Raw genomic sequence first — 24,563 nt, forward strand, 5'->3', positions numbered from 1 at the left:
CCGCCTGACTATTCCACTGGAGATGAGATACAAAAAACAAAAAACAAAAAGGTCACCCTGATCTTTGGCCTCCTTTGTTGATATACTGTAAATCTCAGAACACTAATGTAGTGGTCTGAGTGTAAATGCTTAAATTATGTGTACAATGTCGGAATGAATAGACAACGCCCAACTGTACGCAAAAAACGTGAATTCAGCCTTAGAAATTTTTTATGATTCCCCAAAACATCGAACTATAGTATTTCTGAATTATAAAACTGTCAAAGTTATGGCAACCTATCCAATTAGTGTCAATACCGAATCACCAGCAACCTAAGACGAGATCGTAGCTCATGTAGTGGCACTGTTTCCAAAAAGACTGTACATGCAGACAGACATGTAGTGCTCGAGCACCTAGAGATACAGACACTGATTCCCTCCCCGCATAGAACGCCATCTACGTTTACCTGTCACTGCACATGCGCAAACAACATGTGTATGCGGCCTGAGCTTGGAGGTGCCCAGCCTGGAGGCGTGTCCTGAGCCTTGCGGACCCTGCTTATTTGACCTTTGGTACAGGTCACAAACATGGCGTTTACCCACAACTTGGCAGACAGTAAAGAAAGGTAGTGTCTTATTAATACTGTGATATTTTGTGGAATTTTTGGATGAAACAAACGTATTCGAGAGCGATTTATCTAAATATTGAAATTGTTGATATTCCTTTAAGAACGGTAGATTTCATTGTTATTATTTCCGATCAATTTGGTTTAATATCTCGATATCAAACGCCGACTAAAAAATTGGGTTACTTCCATGATTATATTTATACAGTGTATAGTACCTGACTATATTCTCTTCATGTGATCCAGACCGGTAGAGGTATCCTACTAGTGCGACCTTGCAAATAGTTGAATTGGCCGATCGATATACATTTGTGGGATAAGTCGATTGTTTAGAAACATTTATCAACTTTTACTAGTCATTAGTACGTCTCAAAAAAAGTCGGATATATTTTAGTTTCTCTCTGGCCCTGTCTCTGTCTGTCGTTCTGTCTGTATCTGTCTCTGTCTGTCTGTCTGTCTGTCTGTCTGTCTGTCTGTCTGTCTGTCTGTCTGTCTGTCTGTCTGTCTGTCTGTCTCTCTCTCTCTCTCTCTCTCTCTCTCTCTCTCTCTCAATCTCTCCCCCCCCCCCCGATGGCCTTGTCATTTTATTTCGTGTTCTGTTCCCCATACCTTCACAGATTTTCACTCTTACTACTGGAACCTGGTGAAATTTACTTTGAAGATTTTAGTGTATTTTACTATCCAGTAGGTCTACCAGAGCATGAAGCCATCAAAAGGTCAGTTACTTTGATATGTTGTGGCAATCAAGGTTTTGACTTACGTATATAAAGTTAGTCTCAGAATCAGATAGTCACAAGAAAGCAATGAGACAAGAAATAATAATGTCATTTGATGGGAGAGGGGCTGTCTTAGCTTATATGAGGAAAAATATCTGAAAATCAGAGATAAAAGCTAATTGTCACTAAGACGAGTGTGAAGCTACCATCACATTCATATTCATCTTCACTTTCAAAAGTTGACCTCTACGATCAATGTGAATATGATGATAGCTTACACATTCATCATCAGATTCGAAGTACTTCCGAATGGGTACGAACATGCGTTCGGCAAATCACATATCCTTCATTGGCAGGTTGAAATCATGTGATTGTAATTACTTTTCACTTGATTTGCTTGGATTTGCATGCTCTCTTGTTATTTTTGCCAGAGTATCCAATTTGCACCATTAATTATTGTTGTCATGGACCATTATTTTTCACAATCCATTGCGTTGACCGATCCCGATCAAGGGAACTACACACATTGTGATAATTGTGTTCTTGTGTAAATTTCACCAGTGTAAGTGTTAAGTAGGGTTTCAAAGATAGTGGCACTGCGGGAAATCAAAACACACCCAGCCAGGCAGTATTTTATTACATTACTCATACAGGTTTTTTGCACACCCAAATATTGATATTTCATTTTCAAAGATATATGGGAAAGGCATACTAAACATCCAAATTAGTTTTTTATATGACAACAATAATTCATGGTGCAAATTGGATACTCTGGCAAAAATAAGAAGAAAGCATGCAAATCCACGCTAATCAAGTGAAAAGTAACTATAATCACATGATTTCAACCTGCCAATGAAGGATTTGTGATTTGCCGAATGCTTGTTCGTACCCATCCGGAAGACTTCGAATCTGATGATGAACGTGTGAAGCTATCATCATATTCACATTGAGAGTAGAGGTCAACTTTTGAAAGTGAATATGAATATGAATATGATGGTAGCTTCACACTCGTGTCACTAAGACATTTCAGAGAGGTCAAAGTTCAGCTGATGTGTTTGTTGGTAGGCACACTATTCCAATGATGTATCAGTTCTGTATATGCAGCTGTTTAAAAAGTAGACTGTCGACAGTTGCTCTCGCCTTTTTTTCCTACGTTTTATCTAAACTTAAGTCTTTGCCGCGCTCCAATCCGGCACAACACTACTATAATCGCATACTGATATCGAGGGCCGAAGGCCCGAGCAACTGTTCTCGCTCATGCCATCGCTAGATTTTTAAATTTGGAATGCTTTAATTTAGTGTTGACTAATTTGTCTTTTAAGTTTTTGTTTTGCTTTTGTGCTATGATTGTTCTTGGATATAATTGATTTAATATCTCATTGTCTGCTATTACATCACAGTGTTTAGTTATCGCATCTCGTACATGAGATATATTAATGTAGGGACTGTATGCTGTTTTGAAGACCAATGGATCTCCTTTGTAGGTGTCCAGCTTTCAAGATATGTCTCTCTGTTATGATAGTGGACTCCCTTGATGGAGTTATTTATTTCTGTTTCATAATAGCCTCTTTTTGCCAGTTTCTCTGTGAAGAATTTCATTTTCTTTTGAAATTCTTTTTCATTACTGCATGATTATTTAACCTTTAATGAACCCTTTAAAAACTGAGTCCGGATGGCATGATTGCTTGTGTATATATTGGAATGTGTCTGTTTGTTTAACATGAGTTTTTATTTGGTCTTGGTGGTGTCGTTGACCTTTGTGGATTGTAAGATCAAGTTAAGCTACTTCCGTATCTGAGCTTTCCAACGAAAATTTGAAAGTTGTATGCATTTGGTTTATTTTTTCACTCAGATTATTTAGTTCGGCTTGGGTGCCACAGAATATCATGAATATGTCATCCCTGAAACATGACCAGAGTGATATTTTATTCATGTAGATTTCAATAATGCAACTTTCCAGTTCATGGAATGCTATGTCAGCTATTTCGGGTGATGCCGAAGAGCCCATGCTGCATCCACATGTTTGTGTGTAGAATTCTCCATTAAATTCAAATGTGTTCTTCGTGGGATACTACTAGGACAATGGTGTTGCTGATGTTGTTAGCTGTATCGAGAACGATGGGAGCGACTTCATAGGCTATGGACTTGCCACTTCCTGTCGGTACACTAATGAAAACATCTTTCCCAGAGACATAGGCATCTATAATTCTTCTCTGAAAGTCTTTCAAGTGTTACTATCCAAGTTTCACCAATGCGTCTCGATATGTTGACTCGCTTGGTGACTCCGGTGATGCCATGTTCATTTTGATTGACAAGCTTTGTGAACTATGACCTAAATGTCAAATAGTCTACAAAAAAATGTCCTTACTGTTATCGCATGAGGGCGCGGCAAGGAACAACAGTCACTCGGGCCTTCAGCCCTCGATATCAGTATGCGATTATAGTACTATTGCGCCGGATCGGATAAAATGTAGGAAAAAAAGGTGTGAGCGACTGTCGACAGTCTATTTAAAAAGGTTTTCATCTTATTCAAAAGTCTCTAGAAGTAATATTTACGGTGGTTGTGAAATGACATTTCCTGTAGTCCCAATGGTATTATTTCTTGTTTGATGGCTTTCGCTGGGTGACATCAAGAGTTTCTGTATATGAGACTATATGAGACTAGTCTACAGTCTGGACATTGGTTTGCACAGCCTATCTGTGCATATTTATCATGCATTATCGTTGAAATCCTACTTCGGTCTGAATATTCATAGAATTTGATGCTTTCTTAAAGTTTGAATCTTTAAATACATCATGACAAACATTATTATATATAAGGCTCTCTGAGAAGTGGAAATTCCTGAAAGAATCACAATATTTTATTGATTGATCACAAAGTGCATTGTGACTTACCCAGCCTAGGAGGTTAACTCTTTGTGCAATATCTTTTAGGAATAGCCCCTAACTTCTAAATTTTAGGAGCAAAATGCAGGTAAAAGTCAAAACTTAGGAGCAAAATGCAGGTAAACTTTAAAACTTAGAGCAAAGTAAAAAATATAGACACTCAAACTTTGCAAAAAGTTAACTTTAGATTTGAGACTTTAATTCTTAACATAGATACCAATACCATGTTAAGTGATAAGTTATTATATTCATTACTGTTCAGAGACAATGAATATGATGCCACAGTATGCATATACATTGTGTACATGTAATTACGAATGCCATATTCATGATAATAGAATAGAATAGAATAGAATAGAATGTAACTTTATTGTCCATTTACGGAAATTTTCCTTTCGCTTCACCAAAATATAAAAGGCAAATTAAAATATATATACACACTAAAATAATTACAGTAACACAAACACAGTTACAATCTTACAATAAAAGTATTCTTCGAATTCAGTGTAGATCTTTAAAACGAAAATTGTTAGAAGCTTTAAATCAAAGGTTTGAGTTCAGTATGGTTATTGCACTTGGTATGAATGATTTTTTAAGAATCATTGAAGTTTCCTGTCATCTTTACACACCTCCTCCAAGAATCTTGTGGATGAGAAACGTCTAAGAACAGTAAAATTTAATCACTTTGATGAGACGAGGTGAAGCGTGGGTCAGCAACAGAGTCGGAAGATTTAAGTTTATATAAGCCTGTTACTGACTGTAGTAGACCTTTGGGTAAATCAATTAATGATTGGATGTTTCCACCAAAAATCACATATAATTCTATTGATGATATTACTTGTAATATGACTGAAAATTGTTACTTTGTTGTTGTAGATATTTCAAAAGCATATCGCTCTATACCAGTACATCCCAAACATCATACATAACAAGGGTTTAAGTGGATGTTTGGACCTTATGACACAAAGAAATGCATGTACTTTATAGACAATTGTCAGTGTCTTGGGCTTTCATGTGCCCCAAGTATTTTCACTTGTATTTCAAATTCTATTGCACGTATGATGAGAAAGCGTGGTTTTACTATTGTGAATTAGTGATGATTTTTTATGTATTGGTAAATCTTATGAGGAGTGTTTAAAAGCACAACACTGTTCAATCCACCTTTTACATTACCCAAGGTAAATAAAGGCTGGTCTAAGGTAAATGGACCCTTAAAAACTATTACATTTCTTGGTATTGAACTTGACTCTGTCGCCATGAAAGTTAGACATCCTCAAGATAAGTTAGTTAAACTTAAATCAGAGCTACATGCTGTATCCTCCAAATGTAAACTTTCTAATTGACAATTACAATCCCTTGTAGGTGTTTTATCATTTGCATCTACTGTTGTGAAAGGGGGGCTCACTTTTACTAGGCGTATTATTGGCTTAATGAATAAGTTAAAACGTCCCCATCACAAAATCAGGATCAACAATGAGTTTGTAAGGATTTATTTTGGTGGATAAATTTTGCAACCACCTTCAATGGTATAGCTAAAACTAATTAATTCAGAACCAATTCCACAATGCCGTTTACAAACCGACGCATCATTCTATGGCTATGGGGCCTATTTCCAGGGTGACTGGGTGGCCGGTTCGTGGCATCCAGATGTCAGCCCAACCAGTGGAGATCAAAGACCTACCTTTGTGGAACACTGTTGAAATCCCTACTACAGGTTCAAGCAATATTAACTATCTAGAGCTTTTACCTGTCCTACTTGCTGCTTGCAAATGGTGTGAATGTTGGGAAAATCAACATGTGGTTATTTACTCAGACAATACGCATTGCGTTTATCAACAACGGCACAAGCCATAATAGTATTGCAATAGATTGGCTTGGAGAACTATTCTGGTTATCAGTGAACCATAATTTCCATGTTACTGCTAGACACATTAAAGGTGTTTATAATGAGTATGCTGATGCCTTGTCACGGCTGTGTGAACCAAACCAATGGTTGCGCTTTCAGAACTTACTTTTAAGAAATTGATTGTGTTTCAGAGTTGAAGAGAGAACTATGCCAAGAATGGACTGTCTTCAGACAAGATGCTAATGCTACTGCTACCATTACAACTCGCAAATCACAATGGAAATCATATCTGCTATTCTGTGCTAACCTGCAATGGCCCCCGGTGCCAGCCTCAGTGGAGTTAATTTGTTTATACCTCGCTAGAGATAAAAAGGACTCTTCAGTTATCAATTACTTGAGTGGTGTATGCAAATTACCGGTACACCTTGAATTTGGCTACCCAGATCCACATTTCAATGATATGTACTTGGTTCTGTGCACTTTTCGAGGTATCCTTTGTTTCTATGGTGACGAGCCAACTAGAAAACTGGCCATCACGCCAAGCCTTCTCTCACAATTTTTCTCCTGTAATGCTGTTTCCCTACCTACCAATTCAGGGTACTGGGCTGCAATTTTAACTGGATTCCATACCTTTTTTAGGAAGTCCAATCTTGTGCCACCATCAGTTAAGAAATATGTTGTACACATTCACCTGTCTAGAAGCGACATCTTCATTTTCAAGTGGAGCATGATAGTCCGTGCAAAATGGACAAAAAACTATTCAATTCAGTGAAAGGACACTACTTGTACCTGTAGTCCGCACACCTGGTTTACCGCTATGTGCAGTAGCAGCTGTTGAATGCCATTTCAAGCAAGTTCAAGCAGACTTAAACTCACCTGCCTTCCTAACCATGGCAAGGGGCACTCCACAGCCTATAACTCATACTGTGTTTGCTAAAGTCCTTCAGCACTGGATAACAATGCCGGTCATAATGCATCAAAGTACTCTGGACATAGCCTTCGTCGTGGAGGGACTACCTTTGCTCATCAATGTGGTGCAACACTAGAGATGATCCAGCTTCAAGGTGACTGGTCATCTTTGGTAGCACTAGTCTACCTCATTCATCCACTAAGTCAATGAACCCAGGTGGCCCAGATGGTATCACATGGGCTTCAAATTTTACCATGTAGTTAATAATCACAGAGACTATTGTAAATTTGTTACAACAGTTGGTCAATGACATTCAACTACCTTGACACCTACCTCCCTCTCTAACTTTTTGTCACCCTTCTCCCCTGGGGAAAATTTTTCTTGGCGCCTGGGTTTGGGGAAGCTTACCTACTTGTTTTTGCGTTTTATTCTAGTTAGCATTTGTGGTTTTGCATTGATAGTGTTCTAAGTCTCATCTGTTTACAGTGGTATGTTAGAGCATTATCATGGTAATATAAGCTCAGACAACAATTTTCAACATAGGAATCATACTCGCGTTATGAAAACTTCTCTTTACTTCGCTACTGAGGAATAAAATTTGTACTAGGAATATGAGATTTTTCCATGTGATAGCATATAGTTGACTTTTACTGATTTATGAAAATTTACACAAATATTTAAGTCATTAAGTATATCTTAATGAACACTCACGCCAGATTAGTTTTTTCTTCCATTTTTAAGTGATGGCAGCCATTTTTAATTTGACTGATATATGCAAATGTATTCAATTTTTCAGGAGGGCTTCTAAGCTAAAATCAATTAGTAGGTGCTGAGGAACAGTCATGCCAAATTTGGCGCCTTTATGTAAATCATTTTCCTGAATTATAGGTGTTTTCAATGGTAATAATGGCCATTGTGAATTTTAATAATATAAATATATGCAAATATTCTAAGAAAAACTTAGAGGATAAAATCAATAAATAGATCTCAAGCATGATTCATGCCAAAATTAGTGCCTTTTAGTGAGTAATTGTGCTGAAAGATATGATTTTACGTGACTGATGATGGCCTTTTTTATTTTTTCTGATTTATGCACATAATTTACATTGCAAATATCAAGAGGGCTCCTAACCTAAAATCAATAAGTGGGTCCTTTGGAACACAAATTTGGTGCTTTTATCCGGCATGTAACAATACAGTTGCTAAGCCACCTGACTAACACTCCTGTTTGGACCGAGATTGACAGACGCACCATCTGTTCCAAATCTGATAAGTTTCTGCTTCCAACTTTCATCAATTTTGTCACATAGAGTTTTTGTCGCACTGACAACACCATCGGCATGTGCGTGTTGAACTTCCTTCTGTCCACTAAATTCACTATGGGTTTACCAGTCGCTTTGTCTACTCGTCACATGTAGACTTTTTCACACTATTGCACAACTCTATCAATGTCACCATCAATCAAAATAGAAATATACTTAGCATTGTCTCTGATATCGTTAGCTAAGGCATTCCTCATTCCTTAGGCATTCCTCATTCCTTCAGCAATTGTTCCTATCATCTCTTTCAATTCTGTCATTTTGTTATCACCAGTTGTACTAGTTTTACCGAAGGCTTTAACCAAGGGACTGGTCTCCACTGGTTTCGCTGTCTTTTGTTCAAACGTGTGTCACCGAAATGGCGTGTTCCAGTAAAGTTTTTTTTCAACCAATTTTCCCAGTTCCAAAGCGAAATCAGACTTCACTTTTGAGAATTTACAATATCAACACCATACCCTGTAAATACTGCCATCTGTTAGGTGCTTGCTGTCTTCACTGGTATCGATGTCAGTAACCATCCACTCAAATTGTTCAAGCCATCATGCCATTTTATTTTTCAAATTATCTGGTCTGTGACGAGTTTTTTTGCCACCACATTTGAAACGTCGCCTGTTCTCTCGTTGTGATTAGCAGGTTGTTCATCATTTTTATCACTCATACCTCGCTTACTATCCGGAGAAAAAGAAGAGTTATTTCAAATTGTTGTTTACTCATACTGGAACCGGTGGTTCTCCGCTATGTAGGCTGTCTGCTGTACTATGTCCAGCTGTGTGATGATTTGACTCTTGAGGAGAGCCATTGAACTAAAATCTTTAACAAGTCATTGAGAATGACATAGGGGCTGGTACAGGGGGGGGGGGGGGGAGCTGTTCAAGCATGTCCGAGTTATGGCTTTGAACATGGAAAATTTGCAAACAAAATGGCTTCTAGGCGGCCATATTGGATCGTATTATGAAACAAATTGACGTGCATATGTATGCCATAGTATGTTGCCCCTGTACCAAGTTTGAAAAAAAATCGGTCCAGGCATCTCCAAGAAATGGCTCTGGACAGACAGATGAACGGAACCCAATCCATAAGTCCTCATCTCGTCCGGCGGGGACTGAAAAGCACCAATATCAGGGGCAAACAGGAGTATCCAATGAAAAACCAAAGAAGGGCAAAATTTTGTCGACATCAAAGGCTTGCTGACATGGTCCTGTTACACAACAACCTATCAATTTTTTTTACACTGCTCGTGTGAATGGTTGTCCATTGTTATCTAAAGGAAGTGTCAATCAAAACTAACGTCAACAACGTTGTCTGTCTTCATATGTTTTGATACAGTTGGAGTCAGTGTATGTCAGTCAGGATGATTCGTCTACACTGCGAAGTATGAATCAGAGTTAGCACTATGATTTTTAAACTAATTGCCACGATCTTCATTTGTAGCAAAAAATGCACATTTTTTTAGCCACAGAGGCATCTTATTAGCCACACTGTCTTCATTTGCTATGTCAGGGGTCGAAATAATGGCCTTTTACTTGCCCTGGGCAAGTGATTTCAAGGCTTGGGCAAGTTGTTTTGAAAAGTACTTGTCCCAAGGGGCAAGGAGAATTTCTTATGATTATTGATCAGGGATGTGTTTTTGCCTGTGTTCATGCTGTACTTATCAGACACTACACATGTCTGATAGGATTTTGGATACATTGTATAAATATGGTGCCAACAAGTCTGGAAAATTATGACATTGTAGCAATATTGAGCAGCTGTCTTTCTTGACTGATCACTTTTCAAAACAATCTGGACCAGCTAGCTGTCCTTGAAGTACTTTGTTAACTCTATCAAGAAAACATACCTGGAATGACCTTCATATTATTAATGATGAGCATTCTAATGAGACCTTGACAAACATTGTCCAGGTGAAATGACTTTAAAAAAATTCTATGGTAACTGAGGAAGTTGAATAAAAAAAGATTCCATTTAAATGTCTATAACCCAAAGGTCAGCTTTCTTTTCATATCATGACCTTTGAATTTGATCTCCATTTAGTGTAAATAGCAAATTGGTCAATAAATTATGAAGCTTTGTAGCTCGAGACACCATTCAGATTTGTATGATAACTTTGCCATAAAACCCACAAGTTGGCGACTGTCTTCAATTGAAGGCTTGTTGTTGTATGTATAGCATGAAAACAAAACAGACGTTAGATGTACAAATCATGTTTACTACATGAATCTAAATCATACGTGAAACTTCAACCATTTCCTCATGAGTACGGTATCAATTCCTCTTTCAGGCGTTAAACACATAACTATTGATACCTACATGGTTGGGATTTGGATAAACTGGACAAATATCCAGATATACATTTTACTCAAATTCATTTATTTTGACTTGTAATCCAAAGGTTTTCTATTTTAATAAATAAATTGTATAGTTTGGTCACTTTGTCTGATGTTGTAGTAAAATATATGCAATCATTGATATTTGAAACCATAATTACTGCAAATTGTTTTTTTTTTAGATTAGAGCAACAATATCAGTCATTACCCTCTCTGTTTTCAGATTTCAAAGAGACTGTCTTACAACAATGACAGAATGATGTACTTTTGAGAAGCCAAGATAAACACAAAGTAGAAGTATTATTACTGCATATATGTGATAGTGGTATACAGATATACACCCTGTAATCTAGATAATGTAAACATGGAAAGTCTCACAGTGAATATTGCATTGTCTGCCCATAGACGGTGTATTCTACATTGTCTGCCCATAGACGGTGTATTCTACATTGTCTGCCCATAGACGGTGTATTCTACATTGTCTGCCCATAGACTGTATATTCTACATTGTCTGCCCATAGACAGTGTATTTTACATTGTCTGCCCATAGACGGTGTATTCTACATTGTCTGCCCATAGACGGTGTATTCTACATTGTCTGCCCATAGACAGTATATTCTACATTGTCTGCCCATAGACGGTGTATTCTACATTGTCTCCCCATAGACGGTGTATTCTACATTGTCTGCCCATAGACAGTGTATTCTACATTGTCTGCCCATAGACAGTGTATTCTACATTGTCTGCCCATAGACGGTGTATTCTACATTGTCTGCCCATAGACGGTGTATTCTACATTGTCTCCCCATAGACGGTGTATTCTACATTGTCTGCCCATAGACAGTATATTCTACACTGTCTGCCCATAGACAGTATATTCTACACTGTCTGCCCATAGACAGTATATTCTACATTGTCTGCCCATAGACAGTATATTCAAGTTAGCAATGAGGTTAAATGTGCTACAAGTTGAGAAAACCCACTATCAGATGTTTCCCTACTGTGGGCATAATTCCATCAATATCCACTTAGATTTCACAGTAACAGTCTGCATTTGTATTTGTTTAGCTTGTCAGAAGTACAGCTTTCATTGCAATAATGCCAGTGAAAGGAAACATTTCTTACCTTTTTATGAGTAAGATTGACTATATCCATCTTTTAAAAGTTTTATAACAGTAGGGTCATACCAATTAAAGAAAAAAATAGGGGGTAAAGAGGAACCAGTGGTGAAAGAAACAACTCTTGTTACTTTTCTATTTTATTCTGTGCATACAGGAAAATAAGAGGAAGACTAAAAACATGTTCAAAGTCAATAGTGTTTGATCCCCAGAATGCTTGCCATCCTATGATGAAGGTAAGTGTAAGTTAAACATTTACAGTTGTTGCAAGAATACCTAAAACAAAGATATTTGGTATAAAGATTTTGACAGATTGCTGCTCTTGATTCTCCACATTTAACAGTGACAGACATTGTTGTAGTTATGGCAATATCAGCTATAAACACCATGGTGTACAGAACACAATGCAAGACATGTCATAATTATTGTCATGGTATGTTTTAACACATTCTTTACCATTAACTTTTCACCATGTAGTTTCCACTGAGGGATTGTATTAAGATAGAAGAACTGAATGTTTCATTATTATCCAAGTAAGTTACAAAATACATCAGCATAAATAATTGATATCTTTGCTTGTAGTACATGCAGACAAGCCAAGTTTTACACATTACAACAAAAATATTAGATTAACACTAATGTCGTTACTACCTCATGATAAAACATGTGTATGTCATTTATCAGTATTTAACATCCAACCACTTTGATTGACACTGCCACTGACCTATCAGTAACCAGTAAAGTAAGAAAATAAGTCTTCACGAAGATAACACAGGAAAATATGGGGTATGATAATGGATCTGAACTTTGAGATTTAGATCTTCTAGCAGTGATGTTTGACTAACAAGTATGTTAGAAAAGGAAATCGGAGGTGTGAGAGATTAGCAGCATGTCCAGAGTGATAGTCACAAGTTTGACCACCAACTAGGAATATATTGCAGTTGGTAACAGTCATGAAACATGGGCAACTGTCACTGCATATACATGTCATAGACTCAGGAGAGAACTCTAGAGGTGTGAAACAGTGAGTACTTATGAGAATATTCTGCAAGTGAATGAAAACTAAAAAAAACATGAACAAGAGTCGAAGATAAGGCAATTGCAGTATAAAAAGAGACAGCTGATAAATAGCCTGTCCCCATTTTAATTTTGAACTGGTTCCAAACCGAATCAAATCCAGTACTCCTGTCCCCATATGCACTTAAATTCATAGTTGAATTGGTTCTAAACCACATCAGGGGGTTGTTTTGAACTGATTCAAAGTAAATTGGTTCAAAATTAGTTCAACTTAATTGCTGTAATGGAGAAACCGACTTTAAACTGACTCAGTTTGAATTGGTTCAACTCCATTACCACAGCTGTACACATGAATAATGACTTCAAGGTCAAATTCTGCCACCAAAGTCACATGCTTTGCTTATTTGCCACTTTGTATGCCATCATCTTGATTTTGGCACACAACTGGAGTATTTAATAGTCTCATTAGCACAACTGAACTAATAAGGTTCAGTAGTGCTATAGGCATGGTGGGGGTGGGAGAGGGAGACGGGTCTGTCCATCTGTGTGTGTGTGTGTTGACGACTAAACTAAAAAACTGCCTTGGTAGTTGGTGGGGATATTACTTTTGGTATCTAGTTGGGAAATTGTTCAAAGCAAAATGATCACATTACAGGTATATGATTTGGCTAAAATAATGTCATTTTTGATAAAAAAACTCAAACTCAAAAACTACTGGGCAGATCAGGGATTTCATTAAGTTTTAAAGTAGGGGGAGAAATGATAATAGTAGGCGGAGAAGTGCATGTGTAGCGTGCACTCCGCCTGCTATGCAGACGTGGGGGGTGGGTTTGGGAGGGTGGTGTCCCCCTCCCATGGTGAAAAAATTTTGAAAAACAGAAACCTTTCAGAGACCATTTAGAGCATATTTCAGCAGTATGGACATCATTTAATTATACATAGTCATTTACTGGTTAAATATTTAATTTAGAAAAAAATGACACATATGTCAGGTTTCCTCTGAAGAAAATTTGTGTTATGTGATTTATTGGTAGGTTTTGAAAATTCTTAAAACTGTCGGTGTAATTCCATGAACTTGGCGAGCCCACTAAGTTAGTAATTGTTTCGACTTATGCCTTCACTCAGTTCGTGTTCAAAATGGTGGATTTTCGAGTACATGTATACATTACAACTCATAGCTACGGTAATAATTATGATAAACATGAACACATTACCTTTATATTGATAGTTTAATGAAGCCTGTATCAAACAAAGACCTCTGGTTCAAAATTAACTTTTTTAGTTGGTAGTCACTTTGACTACCACTTTTTAAAACTGGTAGTCAACAGGGAAGATTTGGTAGTCATTCTTTTTTTCAGCATTTAATAATTTATGCATAAACAAAACATTAAGTTCTGATAACACCTGAGTTTTTAGCTCCGCTGTCAGCGAAAGCTGAAAGCGTAGCTTTAGGTATAGGTGGGTATAGAGTATAGAGTATAAGTGAATCATAGGTGTCCGTCAACTTTTTTTTATTTCCATCATCTTCTCCAAAGTAAGTCAGAATACTTTGATATTTGGTGTGCATGTTCCCTGGGGGGAGGCTATTCAGATTTGTTCATGCCAAGTTGATCTGTCCCATTTGCAATTTTTTATGATTTTTTTTTCAAAAATGATATTTTCATCATCTCCTCAAATACTACTTGTCAGATTGCTTTGAAATCTGGTGTGTTGATGCGCAGAGGGTAGCTTACTCAGTTTTGTTAATTTCAAGTCAGCGCATCTTTTCTATTTTTGATGATTTTTTTTTTGTAATTTAAAAAAAAAATGTTAATGAGCATTATGGCCGACGCCATATTGGAAATCAGTCCACGAGACTTTAAGTAAACTGCCACTTTTCAAAAGACACTATTGACGTCAATCAAGCAATGTAATATGTGCTATAGTCATAATTCTACGCATTGTGCGCCCAAATGACATGTGTTTGTTCGAAACAGGGTTGTAAACTTCAAATCCAAATTCTTCACCCCTGCTACATAATGAGCCAGTCCGCAACACCCTCATTTGCATGCATCTATCCTTCAGGTCACAACCGTTACACTTTGAATGGCTGCTCACAGGCCTTATTTTTGGGTATTTTCAACTCGCCGTAGCTTTCACTAGAGTCCACCATTTTAGATACTGTAAACGTCTAAACCTCAACTGACATCTCTTCTTTCGTACCAGCAAACAAATTTTGGAATTACATTTAGGAATACTGATTTTCCAACGAATTTCGACCCGGTTTTTCGCTCATAGTTTCCTTAATACGAACCGGAAAGTTTTAGAAATATCACAAAAAGGTCATAATAATATAATAAAAATGGACGGTCATGGCTTTCCATAGAGATGTTTTTAGAAGTGTAATTTTGCAGATTTTGTTCAAAACATTTGGACTCAATTGGCCCTAGCTAGCAACCATGACCACACCCTTAGCAACAACCAAATGCCAGAATATTTTGCTAAAGTAACTACATCATCTGTAGGCAAGTGAGTAAACATTCAAAAAATGTATGCAAATATCCCTAGCAACCATGGCCATGCCCATAGCAACAACCAAATGGGGTGTTTTTCACAAAGATACCGCATTCTTAGATTAATGAACAAACATGCAGAAAGTGTATGCAAATATGTCTCGCAACAAGACCACCCCCATAGCAACAACCAAATGGTCACACACATTGCAAAGATAACAGGGATTCATAGACAAATGAATAAAAATTCAAAAATGAATGCAAATATACCTACCAACAAGACCTAGCCCATAGCAACAGCCATACGATGATGTATTGGCGCTGTTTTATTATGTTTAGGTCAAGTAGATGTAGGTCAAACTAGTATCTCTTGGCAAATGTTGTATCACCCCAATATGTAATACTAACCCAATATGTAATAGCACCTTAACCCAATATGTAATACTTACCCAATATGTAATAACATCTTAACCCAATATGTAATAATACTAACCCAATATGTTTTAATACTTATTAAACTCAATATATTTCACTAACCCAATATGTAATAATACCTTAAACTAATATGAAATACTAACCTAATATGTTTTGACACTTAAGTCAATATATTTCACTAACCCAATATGTAATAACATCTTAACCCCAATATGTAATAACATCTTAACCCAATATGTAATACTAACTCAATATGTGTTAACACTTAACTCGATATATTTCACTAACCCAATATGTAATAATACCTTAAACTAATATGAAATACTAACCTAATATGTTTTGACACGTAAGTCAATATATTTCACTAACCCAATATGTAATAACATCTTAACCCCAATATGTAATAACATCTTAACCCAATATGTAATACTAACTCAATATGTGTTAACACTTAACTCGATATATTTCACTAACCCAATATGTAATAATACCTTTGTAGAATAGTAAAACCCGTATTCATTGGTGGGAGGGATTGTCGTTATCGGGTTTAGACAAAAGAATCAATTTTATTTGATATTGTGCAGCATACTTTGTGTATTGTTGCATAAACATGTCCACCAGTAGTGGATCCTATATTGTTCAGAATGTACAAGGTGTATAGGTGTATTACAAGTAAGTTAATTATGGCTAGTAAAACCATTTAACATGAAGCTAGTACAGGTTTGTACAACAGACATTTGTAATAATTGCCAACATTTGTGATAAACTGAAATTTGTAATAAAATGCCGATACTGACGCTATTTGTAATACATTCTGTGAACGACAATTGTAATAAAAATATTTTTGTTATACATTTTAAAAAAAAATCAATCAATCAACCAACCAACCAACATATCATATCATATCATAGCATATTCAGCTAAATAAAGGCTAAAAGCCTATGAGCTGGTCGAAATGTCAATAGCGAAAATAAACTCGGTCCATCATGTGCTCAGGATGTGCATATTCAACTATCATATTACAAAAATAAAGTGATAAGGATAACTTAATAAATTAATATGTAGATAAATAAATACTCCAATTAAATAGTAAAAGTCTGCATGTTCATGGTCCAAAGTCCTTACATGAAGATCAAATAAATTTATGTTATCCGTAGTAACAGTGAAAACACTGGTGAATGCAACTGATACAATAGAGAACACTACAGTTCAATCAAAAATGTTGAACAATAGCTGCATAGTTCCCAGTTTGTAGTATCAGTTCAGTTGGTGGTAAACACAAAAATAAATAATAATTACAGACCGCGAATAAATTACATTAATTTTGAAAAGCTTCATGTCTCTAGATCGTAGCTCACGTTAGTATATATTTATAGTCTGCCCACCGACTATCCAAACTGTTCTTGAAAGAGTCAAGAGTAGTTGACATGACAATTAATGCTGGCAGTTTATTCCATATGTTGATGACTCGATTTGAAAAATAATTTGCCCTCGCCGATTTCTTGCACACAAATTTCTTTAGTTTCAGTGGATGCCCTCTTGTAACACTGATGTTCAAGTTGAAGCAGGTGCTGGTTCACACTATATTTCCCATGGAGATATTTCCATACCTTGATCATATCACCTCTGATTCTCCTGTATGACATACTTGGAATATTTAAAGTTTCCAAACATTCATTGTAGCTCGTCACGCATGTTAGCCAACAGTCTGGTGGCTCTTCTTAACACATTTCCAATTTGATCAGAGTCTTTATTAAGTCTTGGTGACCAAGCAACATTTTCAAACTCCAAATGTGGACGTACCAGTGCAATGAAGAGACGTTTGAGTGATTCCTTATCAAAGAACGTGAAAGATCTCCTAATCAGACCTAAGATCTGGTTGGCCTTGTTGACTTGTTTCTGTATGTGGTTTGAGAATTTCAGTTCTGGATCCATGTGTACACCAAGATCTTTTTCTGGTGAAGTTACCTCAAGATTGATCTGTGAATCACTGCTTACCATGGTGTTTTGGCTTTCCGGGTTGTTATGACCTATATGCATTACTTTGCACTTGGTTGCATTAAACTTTAGCCGCCACTCGTCGGACCACTTCATTAAATTGTTGATATCATCCTGTAGTAATTTGCATTCAGCTGTACCTTGAACTGGTCTATACATTTTTGTATCATCGGCGAACATGAGGCTGACACTATGGCAGACAGAATCAGGTAAGTCATTTATAAAGCAAACATATAAAACAGGTTCAAGCACACTTCCTTGTGGAATTCCACTGGTTATCGGAAACCATTGTGAAGGTGAGCCATTTACTAAAACACGCTGCTTACGATCAGATAGAAAACCTCTTATCCAGGAAAGAACATTTCCACCAATACATGGTATGACTTCAGTTTGGCCAATAACCTAACATGTGGTACCGTGTCAAACGCTTTAGTGAAATCCAAGTATATGATATCGACTGGTTGGTTATCATCTAGTGCACGAGTCCAATGGTCAAGAGCTGCGAGTAGATTTGTACTACAAGAGCGACCACTTAAGAAACCACGTTGGCAAGGAGACAGTAGACTGTTATTGTTCATTTGCTCAATAAGACTGCTTCGTACAAGTTTCTCCAATATTTTGCAAATAATGCTTGTCAAACATGCTGGCCTATAGTTACTTGGCTTTGATTTGTCTCCCTTCTTGAATATGGGTGTGACATGAGCGTCCTTCCATGCAGTGGGAACAGTACCTGTTGATAATGAACTACAAAAAATCATGTAAAGAGGGGTACAAATAATACTGGCAATCTCCTTGAGAACTCTTGGGTGAAATCCATCGGGTCCACATGATTTGTTGCAGTTTAACTGAATAAGTTCCTTGAAAACAGAGTTCTTGGTAATATGAATGTCAGTGAGCTTTTGTAAAGGTGATTCACTTGAATTGTGTGGGATGGAAGTCAGATTCTCCTTTGTGAAAACACCACAGAAGTATTTATTTAATTCCTCAGCTTTCTCCTCGTTAGTGGATGCTATTCCATCGTCAGTGTGTAGGTCACCAATGCCTACACATGTTTTCATCTTGCAATTGGCATATTTGAAGAATGCTTTTGGATTAGATTTATATTCTTTAGCAATTTTACATTCAAAATCCCTTACTGCTTTTGTGCAGGTCCATCTTGCCTGGTTCCTTGCCTTGGCATATACTTTGTAGTCTTTTTCATCTCTAGTGTTCATGTATTTCTTAAAAGCTCTGTGTTTCTCTTTAACTTTGATCATTGCATATTATTAAACCACAATGTATTTTTCTGTTTAGAGGTGTTCTTTGGATTGGATTTGGGAATGAAAGAATTTATAGCACAGTTCATTTTATCCATAAAAATACTCCATGCATCATCGGTAGATTTCTCAGCAAGTATTTCCTCCCACTGGATCTGTTCAAGTTGACATCTCATTGCAGAATAGTTATCCTTATCATAGATGAAGTGTTCACATTTAGTATTTGACTCTCGGGGAAGACAGTCAAACTTAAACTTTAATGTGAGATGATGACTCTTGCCTATAGGTGAGAGATATTTCAAACTCTGTGCCATAGATTCTTCATTGGTAAGTATAAGATCTAGCGTGTTTGGTCGACTGTTAGGCCTGAAATGGGTTGGTTCTTTCACATGCTGATGGAGAAAGCAGTCTCTGAATGTCTCCAGGAGATAGATTGCATTTCTGTCAGATTCACTTGTGATTGTAGAGTCAGACCAATTGATACTGGGCATTGGTATGTGTACAAGTATGCTCAATTGACTGACATAACTGGGTGTTATTTTCCAAGTCACTATTTGGAGAGCGATAAATACATCCAACCAGTAGTTTATCACCATGTGCTAACTTTATGTCACACCAAGTACTCTTGTTAAATTTGGCATATGATTGTTCACTGCTACAAACTGCTTGCCATGTCTTCTTAACATAAATTGCCACACCTCGATGCATAGATTCATAGTTACAGAAAATGTCATACCCATCAATGGCTAACTCTGCAACCTGGAGTGTTGTCTTTGATGTCTTTGGTGAGATTTCAGTAAGCCAGATAATATCTGGTACATGATCCTTGACAGTAAATAAAATCTCTGAACACTTATTCAAAATATTGTCAACATTTGTATAAATTACGGACAGTTTACATCAGGTGACTTCTGGTTTATAGTTCTCTTACAGCTTGTTTGACTAGTCTCTGTTTGTTGATAACTTTGCCGCTTATGATAACCCACTTTGATCTCACCCCTCTCGCTGTTGACTCCTCTCTTTCCTGTCTTTCCTTCACCAATACCTTCCAATTCTCTCGCTCCAAAGGGGTCAGATCTGCTCTCATACTAATACCTGTGTATTTTCCCTCTGTGCATTCAGTTAAAATAGCCGATAAATTATGGGTTTTCTATCAATTCACTTGAGGCAATCTAAAATACTTTAATACGACCACATCAGATATTTATATGTAGATGCTGTTTAAAATCTTAAAACTCGGCTTTAAGATGTTGGCAATTTTATTACAAATGTCAGCCATATATTACAAATGTCGGCAATTTTATTATAAATGCCAGCAATTAATTACAAATGTCAGCAATTGTATTACAAATGTCGTTAGTTTATTACAAATGTTGGCAATTTAATGACAAGTTTAATTTTCAACAATTTCATTACAAGTGTACTCACTATTGTTACGTCTGTTTGAATGTACAAGAACTGTGTAATTTCATATCTAGTGGCCGAAACAACATTCCGCTTTGCTATTATAAAATATTCCTGAGAGGTACAATATTGAAATATACATTCAAATACTGCTTTAATTGAAATGACAATAAGATTAAATACTTTAGAGAAGGGGACAGGGGAGAAGTTATTCAACGAGGAAGGGTCACCGGTTAAGGGCGGTCAGTACCGGTAGAACCAACTCATAAATAATTGATAAGGTAGTCATAGTAAAGCTGGTTCATTAAAACCAGCAAAAGAAGAGGTTAAAATTGATTTTAAAAACACAACGCCAACATTTCAAATTATTACATGGTGCCTTGTAAGTTGTAGGGAGATGATATTTTTAAAAAGCTAAAACAAGTAAACAAAAAACCCTAATATTTGTAAAAAACAAAAACAAACTAAAACTAAAAACAAAATTTGTAAACGCATATGGCCAATTCCAAGCCCCTGTGGTTAATCGGTATACTTAGCATTTTGTTCATACAATTTGGATTTTTCTTCATTCTCAAGTGTAATCTCATCCAGAAAGTATTAAAATAAATTGAATTATATCAACGTTCAATAGCCTATTGGCAGAAACTGCTAACTGGTACAGAATAGGCAGACTTTAGTACGAACCAAATCTATCATATGCTATAATCACAATGCTGAATCAACTATTTCCGTGTCCAGTTATATATTATCAATAATGATCAAGCTATGAAAGAAAATGGGCTCGGCGTGTCCAGTTATATTATCAATAATGATCAAGCTATGAAAGAAAATGGGCTCGGCGTGTCCAGTTATATTATCAATAATGATCAAGCTATGAAAGAAAATGGGCTCGGCGTGTCCAGTTATATTATCAATAATGATCAAGCTATGAAAGAAAATGGGCTCGGCGTGTCCAGTTATATTATCAATAACGATCAAGCTATGAAAGAAAATGGGCTCGGCGTGTCCAGTTATATTATCAATAATGATCAAGCTATGAAAGAAAATGGGCTCGACGTTAGTTCATCAAACCGGTTACTGTTGTATAATATTTAATTTGATTCTAGCATACAAAGTGCCCCGGTTCTCTCTGTTAACCCGTCCACGACTTCAACAATTGATATGGCGACGACGTTTCATCACTTTCCTATCTGTAGCTTGGACCATTAACATAAATTGGTATATTATAGCTAAATTTACCTACTATACGTTTTAACCATGGCATACACCATAACTCGATCATAGACTCGATTATAAGTCAAATTGATTCGTATCAGTGGCAACTAATCTCACAAATTTTATGTAAAACATTCACACGAACACAGCTCCAATATTTTCTAATACATTCTCAGACTGTCAAATTGGCAAATATCCTTGGACAAAACTCCCACTTAGAATCATAGATAAATTCATCCATTCATTCATTCGTTCGTTTGTTCGTTCATTCATTTGTTCGTTCGTTTATTTGTTTTTTGTTAGTTCATTCGTTCATTCATTAATGCACTTCCTCATCACATATACATACATACATATATACATACATACATACATGTATATATACATACATACATACCTACATACATACATACATACATATTTATGCTGATTGATTGATTGAAAAGTTAATAACTTGGTTAAGTATTCTATTAATTGATATTTTCATCAGTTCAATTAATGATAGTTGAATCTACTTTCCCTCGACGTGATGATTTTACGTTCTTGGATTTCTCTATTTAGATATCCTATTGTTTAATGTGTGATACAGGACCCTCCTTAATGTCATTTGTTATTACAAATTTCGGCAATTTTATTACATGTTTTTTTCTGAAATTTATCACAAATATCGGCAATATTTATTACAATTGCGTTCATAGAAACTATAACAAATTTCGGCAATTATTACAAAAGCCGGTTGTGCACAGCTTCAATCCTATTATGGAGACTTATGGATTGGGTTCTGTCCATCCGTGCGTCCGTCCGTAAGTCCGTCCGTCCAGAGCCATTTCTTTTAGATGCCTCAACCGATTTTTTTTTCATACTTGGTACAGGAGCAACATACAATGGCATACATAGGCATATCAATTCTCCATTTTACAATGCAAACCGGAAATTCAAATTTAGCGCCCTCAGGGAAACATTTCTCCACCTTGGGGAATGGCGTATCAGACATGGCGAATTCTGCCATGCTTAATGCAGTGTGTCACTTACAAGTTGACGATGTTCCTGGAGCTAAGCTCATGTACAATGACCCCTCCGAAGCTACTGTAGTCGAACTAAAGCGTTGGTTGTCTTGTAGAAGAGGTGCAACCGTTTCTGGTTTCGGTCGTAACTAATGTTGTTCCTAGCAGTACCTTGCATTTCCCGTAACAAACCATGGCCATTGATTAGAAGGCCCTTGGTATAAAGTGTATACAAACATAGTTTTTCATGTGTATTTTTAGGTTTCTTCCAGTTGTAACAATTTTTGTTATCGAAGCCGTGGTCAGATTGATAATCATTGTCAGCCGAATCAGCTGTGTTGTAACAATTTTTGTTATCGAAGCCGTGGTCAGCCGAATCAGCCGTGTGTACGTGGGCGTTCACTTGTGCGTTCACCTTAGATACATTGTTTTGTCGGATAACTATCCCTCTTGAAAACCATGTATTCGCTTTATTTCAATTTCCATCCATACAGTGACACGGAGTGGTTTCGTCTTCTTTCAGTGTTTACGAATGTACTAAAGCCCCCACTGTTTCAGATACAACAATGGCAACAAAAATTGCAACATTTCTAAGTTTAAGGTTGATTACGACATGACAGGACGTACATTATCAGATGCATCAAATTGAAAACAATCAGACTACGCTTTTTTTTTTACTGTTTTTACAACAACAAAAAACCTATCGTACTGAAGATATTTTACGAAGTGTACCTGCCTTCTTTATTAGTTAAAATGCCATTTTCAGAGTAGTTTATATGTTTTCCATCATTTTTGCTTTGATCATGGCCACACACATGATGGGGAACTCCGGTAAATTGATCGGGAAACTCGCTAACATTACCGGCTTTAATACCAGCCTTTAAAAAAACACAGTGGCTGTTTCGTCTTGTCCTTCGGAAGCTCATTGCCGCCTTCTAAATATAGCCACATACTTATAAATACAACGTGGAACTGTCTCAAACATGTTAAAAGTTTCATACACTTCGAACTGTAAACTTTACAAAAGTGATTATTATATGGCGGAAAATGCGCTGAATGAGTAAAATGAGTCTGAATGTCTAAGACGTTCTGATTTGTCAAGACACAAATAATTAGAGAAATTCAACCAGTCATGTGTTTGCTAACATAATTTCATAATAAAAGTAAATGTGGTATGCTACGTCATATGTAGACATAATATCAACATTGACAATATCACACATGTAGCGAGCTCGCTCAGTCGCTTGACTTGAACGAGATGTCAAGAGTAAAATAGATAACACAAGATCAGATTCATGTAGGTGAAATTGGATATATCTTTGAATAAATGTTATTATTTACTCCAAAATCGAATTGGTCATAAGGACCGATAAGATGTTGTAAACTGTCGGTCCGAACGGAAATCTGTTGGTCTCGGACCGAAGGACCGGCGTTAATTTCGCACGCTGCTAGGCGCTGTGGTTACGGGTGATTCTAAATCTGGCGTAAATGTTTCTGGTGTAATTATTGTCCTGATCTTTGGTGGCTTTCTCGGCTTAGGTTGCCTTGACCATGGAAACAAAGTCGGGATGTTAGACCATGGATGTATTAGGATACATCCATGGTTAAATTAGACCATGGATGTAATACATCCTTGACTAGACGTAGTAGCTGTCTTCTTGCCTTCGGCAAAATGAACACTGTATATTCGTGTGTTTTTCAATTCCAACTTTGCGTTGTCGTTTCTCATTAGCTGGAAATAACGCTTCTTCAATGTTTTCTCCTTGGGTATGCGGTAAAAGTGCACATTTTTGGTATTTTCGGAACTATTATAGCAGCGTGGAACACAACAGTGCTTCATACATGTAGCTGTACATTAGTGTAACATGTGTAAAGACGCTATACCCTCAGGGGACGCACAGACGGAAGAACAGCGCCCTCCCGGTTGAAAATATAAAGGAGAATTTGTTTCATGATACAATCCAATATGGCTGCCTAACATTTTGTTTGTGAATTTTCCCTATCCAAAGCCATAACTC

The 24,563-nt window shown here is 36.7% G+C and overlaps 1 protein-coding gene across 8 annotated transcripts in view; it reads left to right on the top strand.

Annotated features, from left to right (window-relative positions):
- The first annotated feature begins 485 nt into the window (after positions 1-485).
- Positions 486-24,563, top strand: part of LOC144437164 (protein FAN-like) — a 288,538-nt gene continuing 264,460 nt past the window's right edge. For 6 of the 8 annotated variants that reach the window (XM_078126034.1, XM_078126037.1, XM_078126040.1 and 3 more), the window contains exons 1-4: positions 486-605; positions 1,223-1,321; positions 11,882-11,960; positions 12,202-12,257. In XM_078126034.1, the coding sequence (XP_077982160.1) occupies positions 568-605; positions 1,223-1,321; positions 11,882-11,960; positions 12,202-12,257 (272 nt within the window). In that variant the 5' untranslated portion in view covers positions 486-567. Of the gene's footprint in view, positions 606-1,220; positions 1,322-11,881; positions 11,961-12,201; positions 12,258-24,563 lie in introns of those variants that run through there. The other 2 variants (XM_078126038.1, XM_078126042.1) reach the window with 2 other exon arrangements.

The sequence above is a fragment of the Glandiceps talaboti genome, chromosome 7 (genome assembly GCF_964340395.1).
Source record: "Glandiceps talaboti chromosome 7, keGlaTala1.1, whole genome shotgun sequence".
NCBI lineage: Eukaryota > Metazoa > Hemichordata > Enteropneusta > Spengelidae > Glandiceps > Glandiceps talaboti.